At 40.4% G+C, this 16,802-nt stretch overlaps 1 protein-coding gene across 2 annotated transcripts in view; it reads left to right on the forward strand.

Moving 5' to 3' along the window:
- The window catches only part of LOC128665989 (para-nitrobenzyl esterase), a 230,878-nt gene that overhangs the window by 197,406 nt on the left and 16,670 nt on the right, over positions 1–16,802 (forward strand). For both annotated transcript variants that reach the window (XM_053720317.1, XM_053720318.1), the window contains exons 7-8: positions 11,383–11,550; positions 13,162–13,383. In XM_053720317.1, the coding sequence (XP_053576292.1) occupies positions 11,383–11,550; positions 13,162–13,383 (390 nt within the window). The remainder of the gene's footprint in view (positions 1–11,382; positions 11,551–13,161; positions 13,384–16,802) is intronic.

The following is a 16,802-nucleotide window of genomic DNA, read 5'->3' on the forward strand; positions in this document are numbered from 1 at the left end:
TGCTTCACAAACGTTTGGCAGATGTGCCAGATGTTCAGTCTTTTTGTCAGGCTCTAACCAGAATTAAGCCTGTATTTAGACCAAAAACTCCTCCCTGGAGTTTGAATTTAGTTCTTCGAGTTCTTCAAGGGGTTCCGTTTGAACCCATGCATTCCATAGATATTAAGTTGTTATCTTGGAAAGTTCTGTTTTTGGTTGCTATTTCTTCTGCTCGAAGAGTTTCTGAGCTTTCAGCGTTACAATGTGATTCGTCTTATCTTATATTTCATTCTGATAAGGTGGTTTTGCATACCAAACCAGGATTCCTTCCTAAGGTTGTTTCAAATAAGAATATTAATCAGGAAATTGTTGTTCCTTCATTGTGTTCTAATCCTTCTAAGAAGGATCGTCTGTTACATAACCTGGACGTGGTCCGTGCCTTGAAGTTTTACTTACAGGCAACTAAGGATTTCCATCAATTATCTTCATTATTCATTGTTTATTCTGGAAAGCGTAGGGGTCAGAAAGCTACGGCTACCTCTCTTTCTTTTTGGCTGAAGAGTATCATCCGCCTGGCATATGAGACTGCTGGACAGCAGCCTCCTGAAAGAATTACGGCTCATTCTACTAGGGCTGTGGCTTCCACATGGGCCTTTAAAGACGATGCTTCTGTGGAACAGATTTGCAAGGCTGCGACTTGGTTGTCTCTTCATACTTTTTCTAAATTTTACAAATTTGATACTTTTGCTTCTTCTGAGGCTGTTTTTGGGAGAAAGGTTCTTCAAGTAGTGGTGCCTTCTGTTTAGGTCTCTGTCTTGTCCCTCCTGTTTCATCCGTGTCCTGTAGCTTTGGTATTGTATCCCACAAGTAAGGATGAAATCCGTGGACTCATCGTATCTTGTAGAAGAAAAGGAAATTTATGCTTACCTGATAAATTGATTTCTTCTACGATACGACAAGTCCACGGCCCTCCCTGTCATTTTAAGACAGTTTATATTTTATTTTTTTCCAACTTCAGTCACCTCTGCACCTTTAGCTTTTCCTTTCTCTTCCTAAACCTTCGGTCGAATGACTGGGGGTGGAGGGAAGGGAGGAGCTATATATACAGCTCTGCTGTGGTGCTCTTTGCCACTTCCTGTTAGCAGGAGGTTAATATCCCACAAGTAAGGATGAAATCCATGGACTCGTCGTATCGTAGAAGAAATCTATTTATCAGGTAAGCATAAATTTCCTTTTTTGGAGGTTTAGAGTTTTTCTGCCCTGCTTTTAGTCCGGTGATGTAGATCAGTTTGTGAATTTCCTGACTACAAACCTTTGTTCTAGATCCAAGGGTCATAGATTCATATCCCGGCAGGGTTAATACAGCCCTTTGGTCTTCTGAGTTCAATTTATTTTGTGCCATTTATTTGGGTAATAATAACTGTTTTTATCAGCTGCTAATTTGGTTAACTCAGAGTGTAAGCACTGGAAAAGCATTTTTTGTATCCTTCTGGGAGAAAAACACTATATAATTACTAGTTATTAGACTGCATGAAGGTGCGGTTCTTAAACCAGCCCTTCTGTTGGGGGGTAGACTAAATTGTTTTTAGATGAACTTAGTCCAAAATCTATATTATTCTTAGGGTTTGAATAGATTTTTAGAATGAGACCTATATGAAGATTCTTTCTTATCAGTACACTCTGAATTTTTTTTTAGGAGTGATTATACCAGTTCTTTAGCAGGAACAGGGATTGGGTTTGTATTTAATTATTTTCTTTGTCCCAAAGAAAAAAAGGTTGATTCAGTCCAATCTTGGATCTGAAGACTTTATATTGTTTTGTTAAAGTCTCAACTTTCAAGTTGGCGATTATAAGGACTATTATGCCTTTTTCTTCAGCAGGGTCATTTCATGTCCACTCAATTTTGCAAGATGTTTAGCCTCATGTTTTATTTCATTCAGACCACTTGTGGATTCTGAGATTCTCTTTTTTAGATAAGCTTTACCAATTTGTCGCTTTTCCATTTGGTCTAGCGACAGCTTTATGATTCTTGTTAAAGGTTCTGGGTGCCCTTCTTTCTGTAATAAGACAGTAGGGTATTGTGGTGTTTCTTTATTTGGATGGTATCTTGGTATTGGCTTGATCTTTTCTTTTATTGGAATCTCTCATGAATCAACTAGTTTTGTTGATACAAAAAGACATGGTTAGAGGATTTAATTCATATAAGAGTTTTGTGATTCCTCAGACAAGGGTCATCTCTTTGGGTTTCTAGAAGGATTCTGTGTTTATGTATTTGTCTTTATAGCAAAAAAGTCAATTGTAATTGGCGTTAGCCTTTCTAACTTATAGTCTAGAACATTCCTTTCACTGGCTATGTGCATGGAAGTTTTAGGTCTCATGCAGCATTGGGCGTGGTTCCCTTTGCTTGTTTTTCATCTGAGACCTCTTTTGCTTTGCATACTGAATCAATGGTGTAGGGATTATTTTCAGATATCACAGTTGATATTCTTAAATCCGAACACTCAACTCTCTCTGTTTTGGTGATTAGACTATCATCGTTTTATTCAGGGGGCCTCCTTTTGTTCGTCCTTTCTGGACTGTATTCTTAATGGATGCAAGTCTTACAGGTTGGGGAGCTGTGTGAGGGTCTCTGTATTATTTTCAGAGCTCTTTCAGGTTTGGCTTTTTGGAGAGAACTTTTCATTTTGCTTTCAGACAGACTATCCCCTACTGTGGCATATGTCAATCATCAAATAGGGACTCGCAGTTCCTTAGCAGTTAAGAAGTATCTTGAATACGTTCTTAGATGGAATTCATCTCCTGTCTAATTTCTACGATTTTTATTTTAGGTTTAGACATTTGGGAAGTGGATTATCTCAGCCATCAGTCTTTACATCCGGTAGAAAGATGCATGATTAAGGGAATGGCTCCTGAAACGCTGCATATATTTGTACCTGCAACAAGAATAAACCTCTAAGATTTCTTCATAAGTTTTGATGCTGTGGATTTTCATACTTTGATATTTGAGAGGAAAAGCAGTCTCCTCTGTTCCACTGGCAACAAATATCACAGGAAGAAGGTGCTGTTTGTGAATTGGTTGGTACATCCGGGAGAGTGGTATCTCTATATTGATGTGTTTTCTCAATTTCCCAGGTATCTTTTTAGGTCCAGGGATCCTCAAGCGAAAATGGTGGATGCATTGCAGTGCCTTGGTTTTGCAACCTGACTACATCTTTCCGCCTCTGTTTTTTTCTTCCAAGGGTGATTTCCAAGATCATATTGGAACATTCTTGTGTGTTTCTGATAGCATCAGCATGGCCTCCCAGGTTTGGTATGTGGATCTTGTTCGGATGTCCAGTTGCCATCCTTGGCCGCTTTCTCTTTGGCCAGCCCTCTTGTTTTTAGGGGCTATTTTTCAATTGGGATCTCAAATTACTAATTTGATGGTATGGAAATTAATTAGTGTTTAGTCATAGAGGTTTCTCTGACTCAGTTTTTATCACTATGTTGCAGGCTTTCAAGGAACATGTATTATCAGGTTTGGAAAACCTATATTTTATGGTGTTCTTCTCATAAATTCTCTTGGCATTCTTTTAAGAATTCCTAGGATTTTACAGTTTTTTTCAGGATGGTTTGGATAAGTTTGTCTGTAAATTTTTTGAAGGGACAAATCTCTGTTCTTTCTGTTTTATTTCCTAGAAAGATTTTTAAACCTCCTGATATTCACTGTTTTGTTCAGGCTTTGGTTGGTATCAAGCCTGTTCATTTATTAATTTCTCCTTTTTGGAGTCTTATTTGGTTTAAAGATTTTGCAGGCTCTTTCTTTTGAGCCTATATTTTCTTTGAAGATTATCTCCTTTCTTGGAAAGTGTTGTTTCTTTTGTCTATCTCTTCTGCTACAAGAGTTTCTGATTTATCAGCTCTCTTGTGTGTCTCCTTATCTGATTTTTTTTCATCTGGATAAGTTGTTTTGTGGACTTCTTTTTTTCCTAAGTTGTGAATTTGAACAACATTAGTAGAGAAATTGTTGTTCCTTCTTTGTGTCCTAATCCTAAAGAATTCTTTGAGAGTTCTTTTACATCCTTTGGATGTGGTTAGAGCTTTATAATTCTATATCAAAGTTACTAGGATTTCAGAAGACTTCTAGTCTATTTGTTATTTTTCTGGTTCCAGAGAAGGTTAGAAAGCCTCTGCCATTTCTTTGGCATCCTCGTTAAAGCTTTTGTTTCTCAAGGCTTATTTGGAGGCAGGGCAAGCTCTGCCTCAGAGATTTACAGCTCATTCTACTAAGTTCAGTTGCCATTTCTTGGACTTTTTCAGAATGAAGCTTTGGTTGATCAAATTTGCAAATCAGTCATTTGGTCTTCTTTGCATATTTTTATTGTTTTTACCATTTTGACGTATTTTGCTTCTTCTGAAGCATTCTTTGGTAGAAAAAGTTCTCCAGGCAGCTGTCTCAATTTGATTCTACTGCTTTTGATTTAAGGGGGGGGGGGGGGTTTAAAAGAAAAACTTAATTATTGTGTGGATTTAGTTTCTCAGTGTAAATTATTGTTGTTGTTTTATCCCTCCCTCTCTAGTGACTCTTCTGTGGACTTCCACATCATGAGTATTTCTATCCCATACGTCACTACCTCATGTACTCTTGCCAATTACATGAAAGTAAACATAATTTATGTAAGAACTTACCTGATAAATTAATTTCTTTCATATTGGCAAGAGTCCATGAGGCCCACCCTTTTTACGGTGGTTATTATTTTTTTTTTTTATAAAAGCACAATTATATTTCCAGTTCCTCTTTTTGTATGCTTTTTACTCCTTTTTGTTCTCACCTCACTACTTGGCTATTCGTTAAACTGAGTTGTGGGTGTGGTGAGGGGTTTATTTATAGGCATTTGAGGTTTGGGAAACTATGCCCCCTCCTGGTAGGAATGTATATCCCATACATCACTAGCTCATGGACTCTTGCCAACATGAAAGAAATGAATTTATCAGGTAAGTTCTTACATAAATTATGTTTCTCCAACATAGGTGTGTCCGGTCCACGGCGTCATCCTTACTTGTGGGATATTCTCTTCCCCAACAGGAAATGGCAAAGAGCCCAGCAAAGCTGGTCACATGATCCCTCCTAGGCTCCGCCTTCCCCAGTCATTCTCTTTGCCGTTGTACAGGCAACATCTCCACGGAGATGGCTTAGAGTTTTTTAGTGTTTAACTGTAGTTTTTATTATTCAATCAAGAGTTTGTTATTTTAAAATAGTGCTGGTATGTACTATTTACTCTGAAACAGAAAAGAGATGAAGATTTCTGTTTGTAAGAGGAAAATGATTTTAGCAACCGTTACTAAAATCGATGGCTGTTCCACACAGGACTGTTGAGAGGAATTAACTTCAGTTGGGGGAACAGTGAGCAGACTTTTGCTGCTTGAGGTATGACACATTCTAACAAGACGATGTAATGCTGGAAGCTGTCATTTTCCCTATGGGATCCGGTAAGCCATTTTTATTACAGACAGTAAATAAGGGCTTCACAAGGGCTTTTTAAGACTGTAGACATTTTCTGGGCTAAATCGATTTATATATAAACATATTTTATACTCCATAGCCTTGAGGAATTATTTTAATCTTGGGAATTTTGTAAAATAACCGGCAGGCACTGTATTGGACACCTTATGCTCTAGGGGCTTTCCCTAATCATAGGCAGAGTCTCATTTTCGCGCCTGTATTGCGCACTTGTTTTTGAGAAGCATGACATGCAGATGCATGTGTGAGGAGCTCTGATACATAGAAAAGACTTTCTGAAGGCGTCATTTGGTATCGTATTCCCCTTTGGGCTTGGTTGGGTCTCAGCAAAGCAGATACCAGGGACTGTAAAGGGGTTAAATATAAAAACGGCTCCGGTTCCGTTATTTTAAGGGTTAAAGCTTCCAAATTTGGTGTGCAATACGTTTAAGGCTTTAAGACACTGTGGTGAAATTTTGGTGAATTTTGAACAATTCCTTCATACTTTTTCGCAATTGCAGTAATAAAGTGTGTTCAGTTTAAAATTTAAAGTGACAGTAACGGTTTTATTTTAAAACGTTTTTTGTACTTTGTTATCAAGTTTATGCCTGTTTAACATGTCTGAACTGCCAGATAGACTGTGTTCTGAATGTGGGGAAGCCAAGGTTCCTTCTCATTTAAATAGATGTGATTTATGTGACACAAAATTTAGAGAAAATGATGCCAAGATGATTCCTCAAGTGAGGGGAGTAAGCATGGTACTGCATCATCCCCTCCTTCGTCTACACCAGTCTTGCCCACACAGGAGGCCCCTAGTACATCTAGCGCGCCAATACTCCTTACTATGCAACAATTAACGGCTGTAATGGATAATTCTATCAAAAACATTTTAGCCAAAATGCCCACTTATCAGCGAAAGCGCGACTGCTCTGTTTTAGAAAATACTGAAGAGCATGAGGACGCTGATGATATTGTTTCTGAAGGGCCCCTACACCAGTCTGAGGGGGCCAGGGAGGTTTTGTCTGAGGGAGAAATTTCAGATTCAGGGAAAATTTCTCAACAAGCTGAACCTGATGTGATTACATTTAAATTTAAGTTGGAACATCTCCGCGCTCTGCTTAAGGAGGTGTTATCCACTCTGGATGATTGTGAGAATTTGGTCATCCCAGAGAAACTATGTAAAATGGACAAGTTCCTTGAGGTCCCGGGGCCCCCGAAGCTTTTCCTATACCCAAGCGGGTGGCGGGACATTGTAAAATAAAGAATGGGAAAGGCCCGGTATACCTTTCGTCCCTCCCCCCATATTTAAAAAATTGTTTCCTATGGTCGACCCCAGAAAGGACTTATGGCAGACAGTCCCCAAGGTCGAGGGGGCGGTTTTCTACTCGAAAACAAACGCACCACTATACCCATAGAAGATAGTTGTGCTTTCAAAGATCCTATGGATAAAAAATTAGAAGGTTTGCTTAAAAAGATGTTTGTTCAGCAAGGTTACCTTCTACAACCAATTTCATGCATTGTCCCTGTCACTACAGCCGCGTGTTTCTGGTTCGATGAGCTAGAAAAGGCGATCACTAGTAATTCTCCTTCTTATGAGGAGATTATGGACAGAATCCGTGCTCTCAAATTGGCTAATTCTTTCACCCTAGACGCCACTTTGCAATTGGCTAGGTTAGCGGCGAAAAATTCTGGGTTTGCTATTGTGGCGCGCAGAGCGCTTTGGTTAAAATCTTGGTCAGCGGATGCGTCTTCCAAGAACAAATTGCTTAACATTCCTTTCAAGGGGAAAAACGCTGTTTGGCCCTGACTTGAAAGAGATTATCTCTGATATCACTGGGGGCAAGGGCCACGCCCTTCCTCAGGATAGGTCTTTCAAGGCCAAAAATAAACCTAATTTTCGTCCCTTTCGTAGAAACGGACCAGCCCCAAGTGCTACGTCCTCTAAGCAAGAGGGTAATACTTCTCAAGCCAAGCCAGCCTGGAGACAAATGCAAGGCTGGAACAAGGGAAAGCAGGCCAAGAAACCTGCCACTGCTACCAAGACAGCATGAGATGTTGGCCCCCGATCCGGGACCGGATCTGGTGGGGGGCAGACTCTCTCTCTTCGCTCAGGCTTGGGCAAGAGATGTTCTGGATCCTTGGGCGCTAGAAATAGTCTCCCAAGGTTATCTTCTGGAATTCAAGGGGCTTCCCCCAAGGGGGAGGTTCCACAGGTCTCAATTGTCATCAGACCACATAAAAAAACAGGCATTCTTACATTGTGTAGAAGACCTGTTAAAAATGGGAGTGATTCATCCTGTTCCATTAGGAGAACAAGGGATGGGGTTCTACTCCAATCTGTTCGTAGTTCCCAAAAAAGAGGGAACGTTCAGACCAATCTTAGATCTCAAGATCCTAAACAAGTTTCTCAAGGTTCCATCGTTCAAAATGGAAACCATTCGAACAATTCTTCCTTCCATCCAGGAAGGTCAATTCATGACCACGGTGGATTTAAAGGATGCGTATCTACATATTCCTATCCACAAGGAACATCATCGGTTCCTAAGGTTCGCATTCCTGGACAAGCATTACCAGTTCGTGGCACTTCCGTTCGGATTAGCCACTGCTCCAAGGATTTTCACAAAGGTACTAGGGTCCCTTCTAGCGGTGCTAAGACCAAGGGGCATTGCAGTAGTACCTTACTTGGACGACATTCTGATTCAAGCGTCGTCCCTTCCTCAAGCAAAGGCTCACACGGACATTGTCCTGGCCTTCCTCAGATCTCACGGATGGAAAGTGAACGTAGAAAAGAGTTCTCTATCTCCGTCAACGAGGGTTCCCTTCTTGGGAACAATAATAGACTCCTTAGAAATGAGGATTTTTCTGACAGAGGCCAGAAAATCAAAACTTCTAAACTCTTGTCAAATACTTCATTCCGTTCCTCTTCCTTCCATAGCGCAGTGCATGGAAGTGATAGGTTTGATGGTAGCGGCAATGGACATAGTTCCTTTTGCGCGCATTCATCTAAGACCATTACAACTGTGCATGCTCAGTCAGTGGAATGGGGACTATACAGACTTGTCTCCGACGATACAAGTAAATCAGAGGACCAGAGATTCACTCCGTTGGTGGCTGTCCCTGGACAACCTGTCACAGGGGATGAGCTTCCGCAGACCAGAGTGGGTCATTGTCACGACCGACGCCAGTCTGATGGGCTGGGGCGCGGTCTGGGGACCCCTGAAAGCTCAGGGTCTTTGGTCTCGGGAAGAATCTCTTCTACCGATAAATATTCTGGAACTGAGAGCGATACTCAATGCTCTCAAGGCTTGGCCTCAGCTAGCAAAGGCCAAGTTCATACGGTTTCAATCAGACAACATGACGACTGTTGCGTACATCAACCATCAGGGGGGAACAAGGAGTTCCCTGGCGATGGAAGAAGTGACCAAAATCATTCAATGGGCGGAGACTCACTCCTGCCACTTGTCTGCAATCCACATCCCAGGAGTGGAAAATTGGGAAGCGGATTTTCTGAGTCGTCAGACATTACATCCGGGGGAGTGGGAACTCCATCCGGAAATCTTTGCCCAAATTACTCAACTGTGGGGCATTCCAGACATGGATCTGATGGCCTCTCGTCAGAACTTCAAGGTTCCTTGCTACGGGTCCAGATCCAGGGATCCCAAGGCGACTCTAGTAGATGCACTAGTAGCACCTTGGACCTTCAAACTAGCTTATGTATTCCCGCCGTTTCCTCTCATCCCCAGGCTGGTAGCCAGGATCAATCAGGAGAGGGCATCGGTGATCTTGATAGCTCCTGCGTGGCCACGCAGGACTTGGTATGCAGACCTGGTGAATATGTCATCGGCTCCACCATGGAAGCTACCTTTGAGACGAGACCTTCTTGTTCAAGGTCCGTTCGAACATCCGAATCTGGTCTCACTCCAACTGACTGCTTGGAGATTGAACGCTTGATCTTATCAAAGCGAGGGTTCTCAGATTCTGTTATTGATACTCTTGTTCAGGCCAGAAGCCTGTAACTAGAAAAATTTACCACAAAATATGGAAAAAATATATCTGTTGGTGTGAATCTAAAGGATTCCCTTGGGACAAGGTAAAAATTCCTAAGATTCTATCCTTTCTTCAAGAAGGATTGGAGAAAGGATTATCTGCAAGTTCCTTGAAGGGACAGATTTCTGCCTTGTCTGTGTTACTTCACAAAAAGCTGGCAGCTGTGCCAGATGTTCAAGCCTTTGTTCAGGCTCTGGTTAGAATCAAGCCTGTTTACAAACCTTTGACTCCTCCTTGGAGTCTCAATTTAGTTCTTTCAGTTCTTCAGGGGGTTCCGTTTGAACCCTTACATTCCGTTGATATTAAGTTATTATCTTGGAAAGTTTTGTTTTTGGTTGCAATTTCTTCTGCTAGAAGAGTTTCAGAATTATCTGCTCTGCAGTGTTCTCCTCCTTATCTGGTGTTCCATGCAGATAAGGTGGTTTTACGTACTAAACCTGGTTTTCTTCCGAAAGTTGTTTCTAACAAAAACATTAACCAGGAGATAGTCGTGCCTTCTTTGTGTCCGAATCCAGTTTCAAAGAAGGAACGTTTGTTGCACAATTTGGATGTTGTTCGCGCTCTAAAATTCTATTTAGATGCTACAAAGGATTTTAGACAAACATCTTCCTTGTTTGTTGTTTATTCTGGTAAAAGGAGAGGTCAAAAAGCAACTTCTACCTCTCTCTCTTTTTGGATTAAAAGCATCATCAGATTGGCTTATGAGACTGCCGGACGGCAGCCTCCTGAAAGAATCACAGCTCATTCCACTAGGGCTGTGGCTTCCACATGGGCCTTCAAGAACGAGGCTTCTGTTGATCAGATATGTAAGGCAGCGACTTGGTCTTCACTGCACACTTTTACCAAATTTTACAAGTTTGATACTTTTGCTTCTTCTGAGGCTATTTTTGGGAGAAAGGTTTTGCAAGCCGTGGTGCCTTCCATTTAGGTGACCTGATTTGCTCCCTCCCTTCATCCGTGTCCTAAAGCTTTGGTATTGGTTCCCACAAGTAAGGATGACGCCGTGGACCGGACACACCTATGTTGGAGAAAACAGAATTTATGTTTACCTGATAAATTACTTTCTCCAACGGTGTGTCCGGTCCACGGCCCGCCCTGGTTTTTTAATCAGGTCTGATAATTTATTTTCTTTAACTACAGTCACCACGGTATCATATGGTTTCTCCTATGCAAATATTCCTCCTTTACGTCGGTCGAATGACTGGGGAAGGCGGAGCCTAGGAGGGATCATGTGACCAGCTTTGCTGGGCTCTTTGCCATTTCCTGTTGGGGAAGAGAATATCCCACAAGTAAGGATGACGCCGTGGACCGGACACACCGTTGGAGAAAGTAATTTATCAGGTAAACATAAATTCTGTTTTTTTAAACGACATAAATTCTGGTGTTGACTGTTCCTTTAAGCATCCTTTGTAAAGACTTTAATTTTGTGTAGTTTTAGAAAAATATCTAATTTGTTTGTGCTTGACTGAATGCGTGTAATATTTTTTATTGTGACCTGCTCTAATAAAACCGTGCCCAATTGAAGGTAGATCCCAGAGTGGTGGCCATCTCTGTATATTTGGTACTATATCCTATTGTGCACTTTATCACAGATTTGTACCAACATTCACCGTTTGCTAGTAATGACTAGTGTCACTGCCATCATGCTAAGCGTTTTCATATTGTTAATGCGCATATGCATGACCTACTGGTGTATCTAAAAGCTATGTAAATTTAAACTACTATGCCAGTATCCGTTGTGCACCTGCTGCAAATGTTTATAGACTTACAGGCACTGCCTACTAATGCACAGAAAGTACCATTGAACATTTTTGAGTTGTTCCTTTAATTTGATCACAAGATTCCTGTGGTGATGTTGGATCTCTTGTGGTTCACAGTTCGACTAGACACTTTTGGAGGAGGCTTGACAAAAGAAGCACTGGATTTATACCCCACGTCGGAGTTTTGCTCCCAACCCAAGCGTTGTATTGAGAAGACTTACATGACGATGGTGTCAGACTTGAGAGTATCGTGCCCCAATAATGAGTTGGCCAAACAGGCTGCAGGTATGAGGGAGCACATACCTATAAAGAAAATTATTCATAAAGATTTTAACATATAGAATTGTTTTTATCCTTACGAGAAACCTCCCCAAGGTTTGCAGTTGTGTATATATTCATAAGCATGCACGTCTTCTGCAGCACTGTATGTATGTTCTCCATATGCGAGTGCTGCCATATAGTGCTTAAGACATATGCATGCTCCTGATACTATTTAAGTATGCTCTTATTTAAAGGTGCTAAGTTTTAACAAAGAATGCCAAGATACTGAATGAAATTTGACAATAGATATAAACTAGATTATTTTTTTTAAATTGTATGCGTTCTATAAATCATGAAGTTTAATGTTGACCTTTCTGTCCCTTAAATGCTTTAAATAGCACAGGAAAAGTTAGAGAACTGTTTGATAAAATTGTGCATCTGAAATTTATCAGGAATAAATCATAGCATATATAGACATAGTTATTATTTTACTTAAGGAACGGATTCCTCTTATACTGTGCTGTGGTCAAGGTTTTCCTGCATACAAGGACACCCTTGTATGTATCTCAATTTTTTTAAAAAAAAATTTTTTAACTAGCATGTGTGCCTTTAGTGAGAGACCCAGTGAGGAAGAGAGCTTGACATGGTCCTTGGCCGAATTCTGTAACTAAGTCTTCCAGTTTGCTTTTAAAGGGACATGATAACCAAATGTTAAAACACTTGAAAGTGATGCAGCATAGCTGTAAAAAGCTGACTGGAAAATATCACCTGAACATATCTATGTAAAAAATAAATATATTTTACCTCAAAATGTCCTAAGTATCTACACCCCATTGTAAAGGACTTTAAGCAGCATATCAGTATGCCTGTCCTGGGACTTGCAAGGGAGTGTGCCTCATGCACACTCATGTTATTTCCCTATTCAATTTAAGGAAGTTTAATATGAAATCACATGAGATCACAGTTCATGACCTCAGCACTGCTGATGCTGATTGGCTGCTGTTCATTTCTTCCCTTTTCCCTTTTTTTTTACCTGCAGCTGGGCAGTAACTGAAACATAACTTTTTACAGAACACTTACACTGGTGAGCTGAGGAAATTGTGAGGTAAAATATCTTCCTTTTTTGCATAGAGATGTTAAGGTGATATTTTCCTGTCAGCTTTTTCCAGTTATGCTGCATCACTTTCAATTGATTTAGCATACAAGTATTATGTCCCTTTAATCTAGCTACACACCTCCAAGTGAGAGCCAGACCTTCTGTGTGTTGTTTATATTTGTATGTATTTTTTCCTATGGGCTTTGTACACAGTCCTGTCTGGGGCTAACTGCCAGATCACTAGGGCACATGCAGCTGTCTATGAGTGCTGGTAAGCACCCAGGGCAAGGTTTTTCAGTGGCATTGGATGTCTACCCACTCCGGTTTGAGAGTGCAGTACATTTCCGTGTTTTGTATTTTTCTAGAAAAAGTACAAAGGCCTATGTCAAACTTATTTGTATATCAGTTTGTTTTCTTGAAATTTAGCATGTTTGGCTGTAGTTTAGGGACCCAGGGAGTAAAAAACCTTGACGTGATCCTGGGCCTTTAACCATAGGTCACTTGCCGTATGTCTCTGATAGTTGTGTGCTTGCTTACAGCTACACTGTCCAGTCCGGTTTATCGCTATGTGGTCACCTACACACCGTCTCGCCCAGCCAAGGTCAGTAGTCTCTTCTCCTATGAGAGCTGGTTTGCATTTCACGTTCTGGACACTCTTGCCATTTTTGGAACCATGGATTATGCTCTTGGAGAGACTTCTGAAGCTGATCACAAATTCCAAGAGTTGGTGAGAAAGTATATCCTTCATTTTGCGAAAGAAGGTAAGCCTTGCTTAAAAAAACATACATAAAGATTTGTCAGATCTAATTTACAACTAATTATGGGTCTTTATTGATTATGTTAATAATCATATTTCATTGATTTATATTTTTTCAAATTACTTTATTTAACCAGTTATGTAGGAAGAATGACACAACACAGTGTTGTCCTTCAAGGATTGTCTCTTCTCATCTCCAAGTGGTCTATTAAGTAAGGACCATATTTCCCTCTTCATGAGTCACTGAATTCAAATAAAAGTAATTACAGTGAGTCACAAATGAAGAAGCACCTTACAGCAGAGGTATTTTCTCATTGCTCCTGTTGTCTTTTGGGAAGTGGCACTATTCCTTAACCCATTGGTCGACAGATCTGTTTAATATTTAGGAACCAGTAAGAATATTTAGGAGCCGGACATATTATTAGGAGCCAGACAGTGGTATTTGTAAATAGATCTATGGAGAATATCCCAAAAAGTTAGGAGCTAGGGGTAAAATCCTAGGAGCTGTGGCTACCTGGGTTTGTCAAGCCCTGCTTTAACCAGCTGTTTCTCCTCATTATATATGTCACTGTGGATTAATTAACAAGTGGTGATATCATCACATAGTGCATGTTTATTGTCACATACAATGAGGAAGTGACCAACAGCACAGGTACTTCATTATTTTTTGTGTTTTGATGAGTCTGTCTTATGGAGGCCATATCTCAACTTCCACATCATATGGAGGGGGGCATATCTCAACCTCCACACCATATGAGGGGAATATCTCAGCATTTACACCATATGGTGGTCATATTTTAACTGCCATATCTCAACCTCCACCAGAGATATAAGCAACCCTCAGTTCAAAGTATCTCAAATACATTGACAACCTTTAGCACAGTCACAGGGAGGTTTTAATATATATTTTCCGGAGGAAGAAAGCTATAATAGAATTCTTATCTCCACCTCTGGATATATTGTAGTAGATTGAGACCACTCATTTGAAAGTGAGAAATTATCTCTTTTGAATGAGAAGTCACATGCCCATCTAATTTGACAATCACCATGGTAATGATGATCAAATGCTAAGAAAGGTATTTGGAGTTTAATAAAACAGTTTTATGTATTAAATATTGTTTCATTTTGATTAGGGGAGTAGAAATTAACAACAATTAAATTTTAAGTCTTAAATTGTTTGTCTGTTCTTATTCCATTTTTTTTTATAACATGGTACACTATTGCAATATATCTGTTGATTTATGCTTTGATTACTTATACATATTTCTTCTATAAGATACGATGAGTCCACGGATTCATCCTTTACTTGTGGGATATTATCCTCCTGCTAACAGGAAGTGGCAAAGAGCACCACAGCAGAGCTGTCTATATAGCTCCTCCCTTGACTCCACCCCCCAGTCATTCTCTTTGCCTACTCTAAGTAATAGGAAGGGTAAAGTGAAAAAGGTGATAAAATGTTAGTTTTTGTTTTCTTCAAGCAAGACTTTTTTTATTTTAAATGGTACCGGTGAGTGCTATTTTTCCCCAGGCAGCAGATGGATGAAGACTTCTGCCTGGAGACTGATGATCTTAGCAGTTGTTACTAAGATCCAGAGTAGTTCCCACAGAATGGCTGAGGAGTACTTAAGAAACTTCAGTGTGAGGAACGTTTTTCATACTACAAGCATTGAGATATGTTCAGTCCTTTTTTTCTGGAGAGACTATGTTATTTCAGAATTGGCTGACATTATCCCCATGAGGGAAAGGGTAAGCAGTAATCCTAATGTATAGAGAGGGGTATTACTGGACCTGTATGTTGGGCTATAAAAAATGGTTGACACTGATGACAGGATGTTTGTGCACAAACGTTTCTATGTTGGGAGTTAAAATAACGTTTTTTTGTGGCAAACGTTTTGACTTTATTTTAACAATGGAGGGTACACATGGCTTCACTTAGATGGGTATATGAACCCACATGGCTAGGTTTTAGACCGCTCTGGTGAGGTTATTATTAAGGCTGTGAGACATCAAGTTAGATGGGCGGGGCCTATTTTCACGCCTCAGTTGCGCATTTGTTTTTCCCATGCAAGCAGCAAGCTCCAACTCCGGTGGGCCTTTCAGGAAAGTTTGGGCCTAATCGAAGATTTAATCCGATTTTGCAGACCCCTGAGGGCAGGTAGGCGCCACAGCAGGGCTGTGGCGAGGTGCAGGGGGTGTTTTTGTTTAACTATAACGTTTTTGATATAACGTTTTTTGTTCTTAAGGGTTAAGTATTCCTTAGTATTCTTTTCCTTGTGGGGCAATCTTAGCTGATAAGTTGGGATACATTTATCATAAAATTGAGATAATTTTATCGTTTTAAAGCAGTTTTGGAAAAATTGTATGCTTTTTTTCTCTTAAAGGCGCAGTACCGTTTTTTTAGATTGTTATTTTTTTCAAAAAAAATAAAGTGTTTTCAAGCCTGTTCGTGGTCATTACTAGCCTGTTTTAACATGTCTGACATTGAGGAAAGCCAATGTTCTATGTGTTTAGAAGCCATTGTGGAACCCCCACTTAAAATGTGCCCCTCATGTACTGAAAGGGCCTTACATTGCAAAGAACATATTTTAGCTGATAAAAGTATGTCTCAGGATGATTCTCAGTCAGAAGAGAATCAGGTTATGCCATCTTCTTCTCCCCAAGTGTCACAACCTTTAACGCCCGCCCAAGCGACGCCAAGTACTTCTAGTGCGTCTAATTCTTTCACCCTGCAAGATATGGCTGCAGTTATGTCTACTACCCTTACAGAGGTATTATCTAAACTGCCTGGTTTACAGGGTAAGCGAAGTAGGTCCGATATTAGAGTAAATGCTGAGCCCTCTGATGCTTTATTGGCCATCTCTGATGTACCCTCACAGTGTTCTGATTTGGGGGTGGAGGAATTGCTGTCTGAGGGAGAGCTTTCTGATTCAGGAAAGATGTTCCCTCAAACAGACTCCGATGTGACGGCCTTTAAGTTTAAGCTTGAACACCTCCGCTTGTTACTCAGGGAGGTTTTAGCGGCTCTGGATGATTGTGACCCTATTGTCATCCCGCCAGAGAAACTGTGTAAAATGGATAAATATCTAGAGGTCCCTACTTACACTAATGTTTTTCCAGTCCCTAGAAGAATTTCGGACATTGTTACTAAGGAATGGGATAGACCAGGCATTCCGTTCTCTCCCCCTCCTACTTTTAAGAAAATGTTTCCCATATCTGACACCATTCGGGACTCGTGGCAGACGGTCCCTAAGGTGGAGCGAGCTATTTCTACCCTGGCTAAGCGTACAACTATACCTATTGAGGACAGTTGTGCTTTCAAAGATCCTTTGGATAAAAAAATTAGAAGGGCTTCTAAAGAAGTTGTTTATTCATCAGGGTTTTCTTCTGCAACCTATAGCGTGCATTGTTCCAGTAACTGAAGCA

The sequence above is a fragment of the Bombina bombina genome, chromosome 7 (assembly GCF_027579735.1).
Source record: "Bombina bombina isolate aBomBom1 chromosome 7, aBomBom1.pri, whole genome shotgun sequence".
NCBI lineage: Eukaryota > Metazoa > Chordata > Amphibia > Anura > Bombinatoridae > Bombina > Bombina bombina.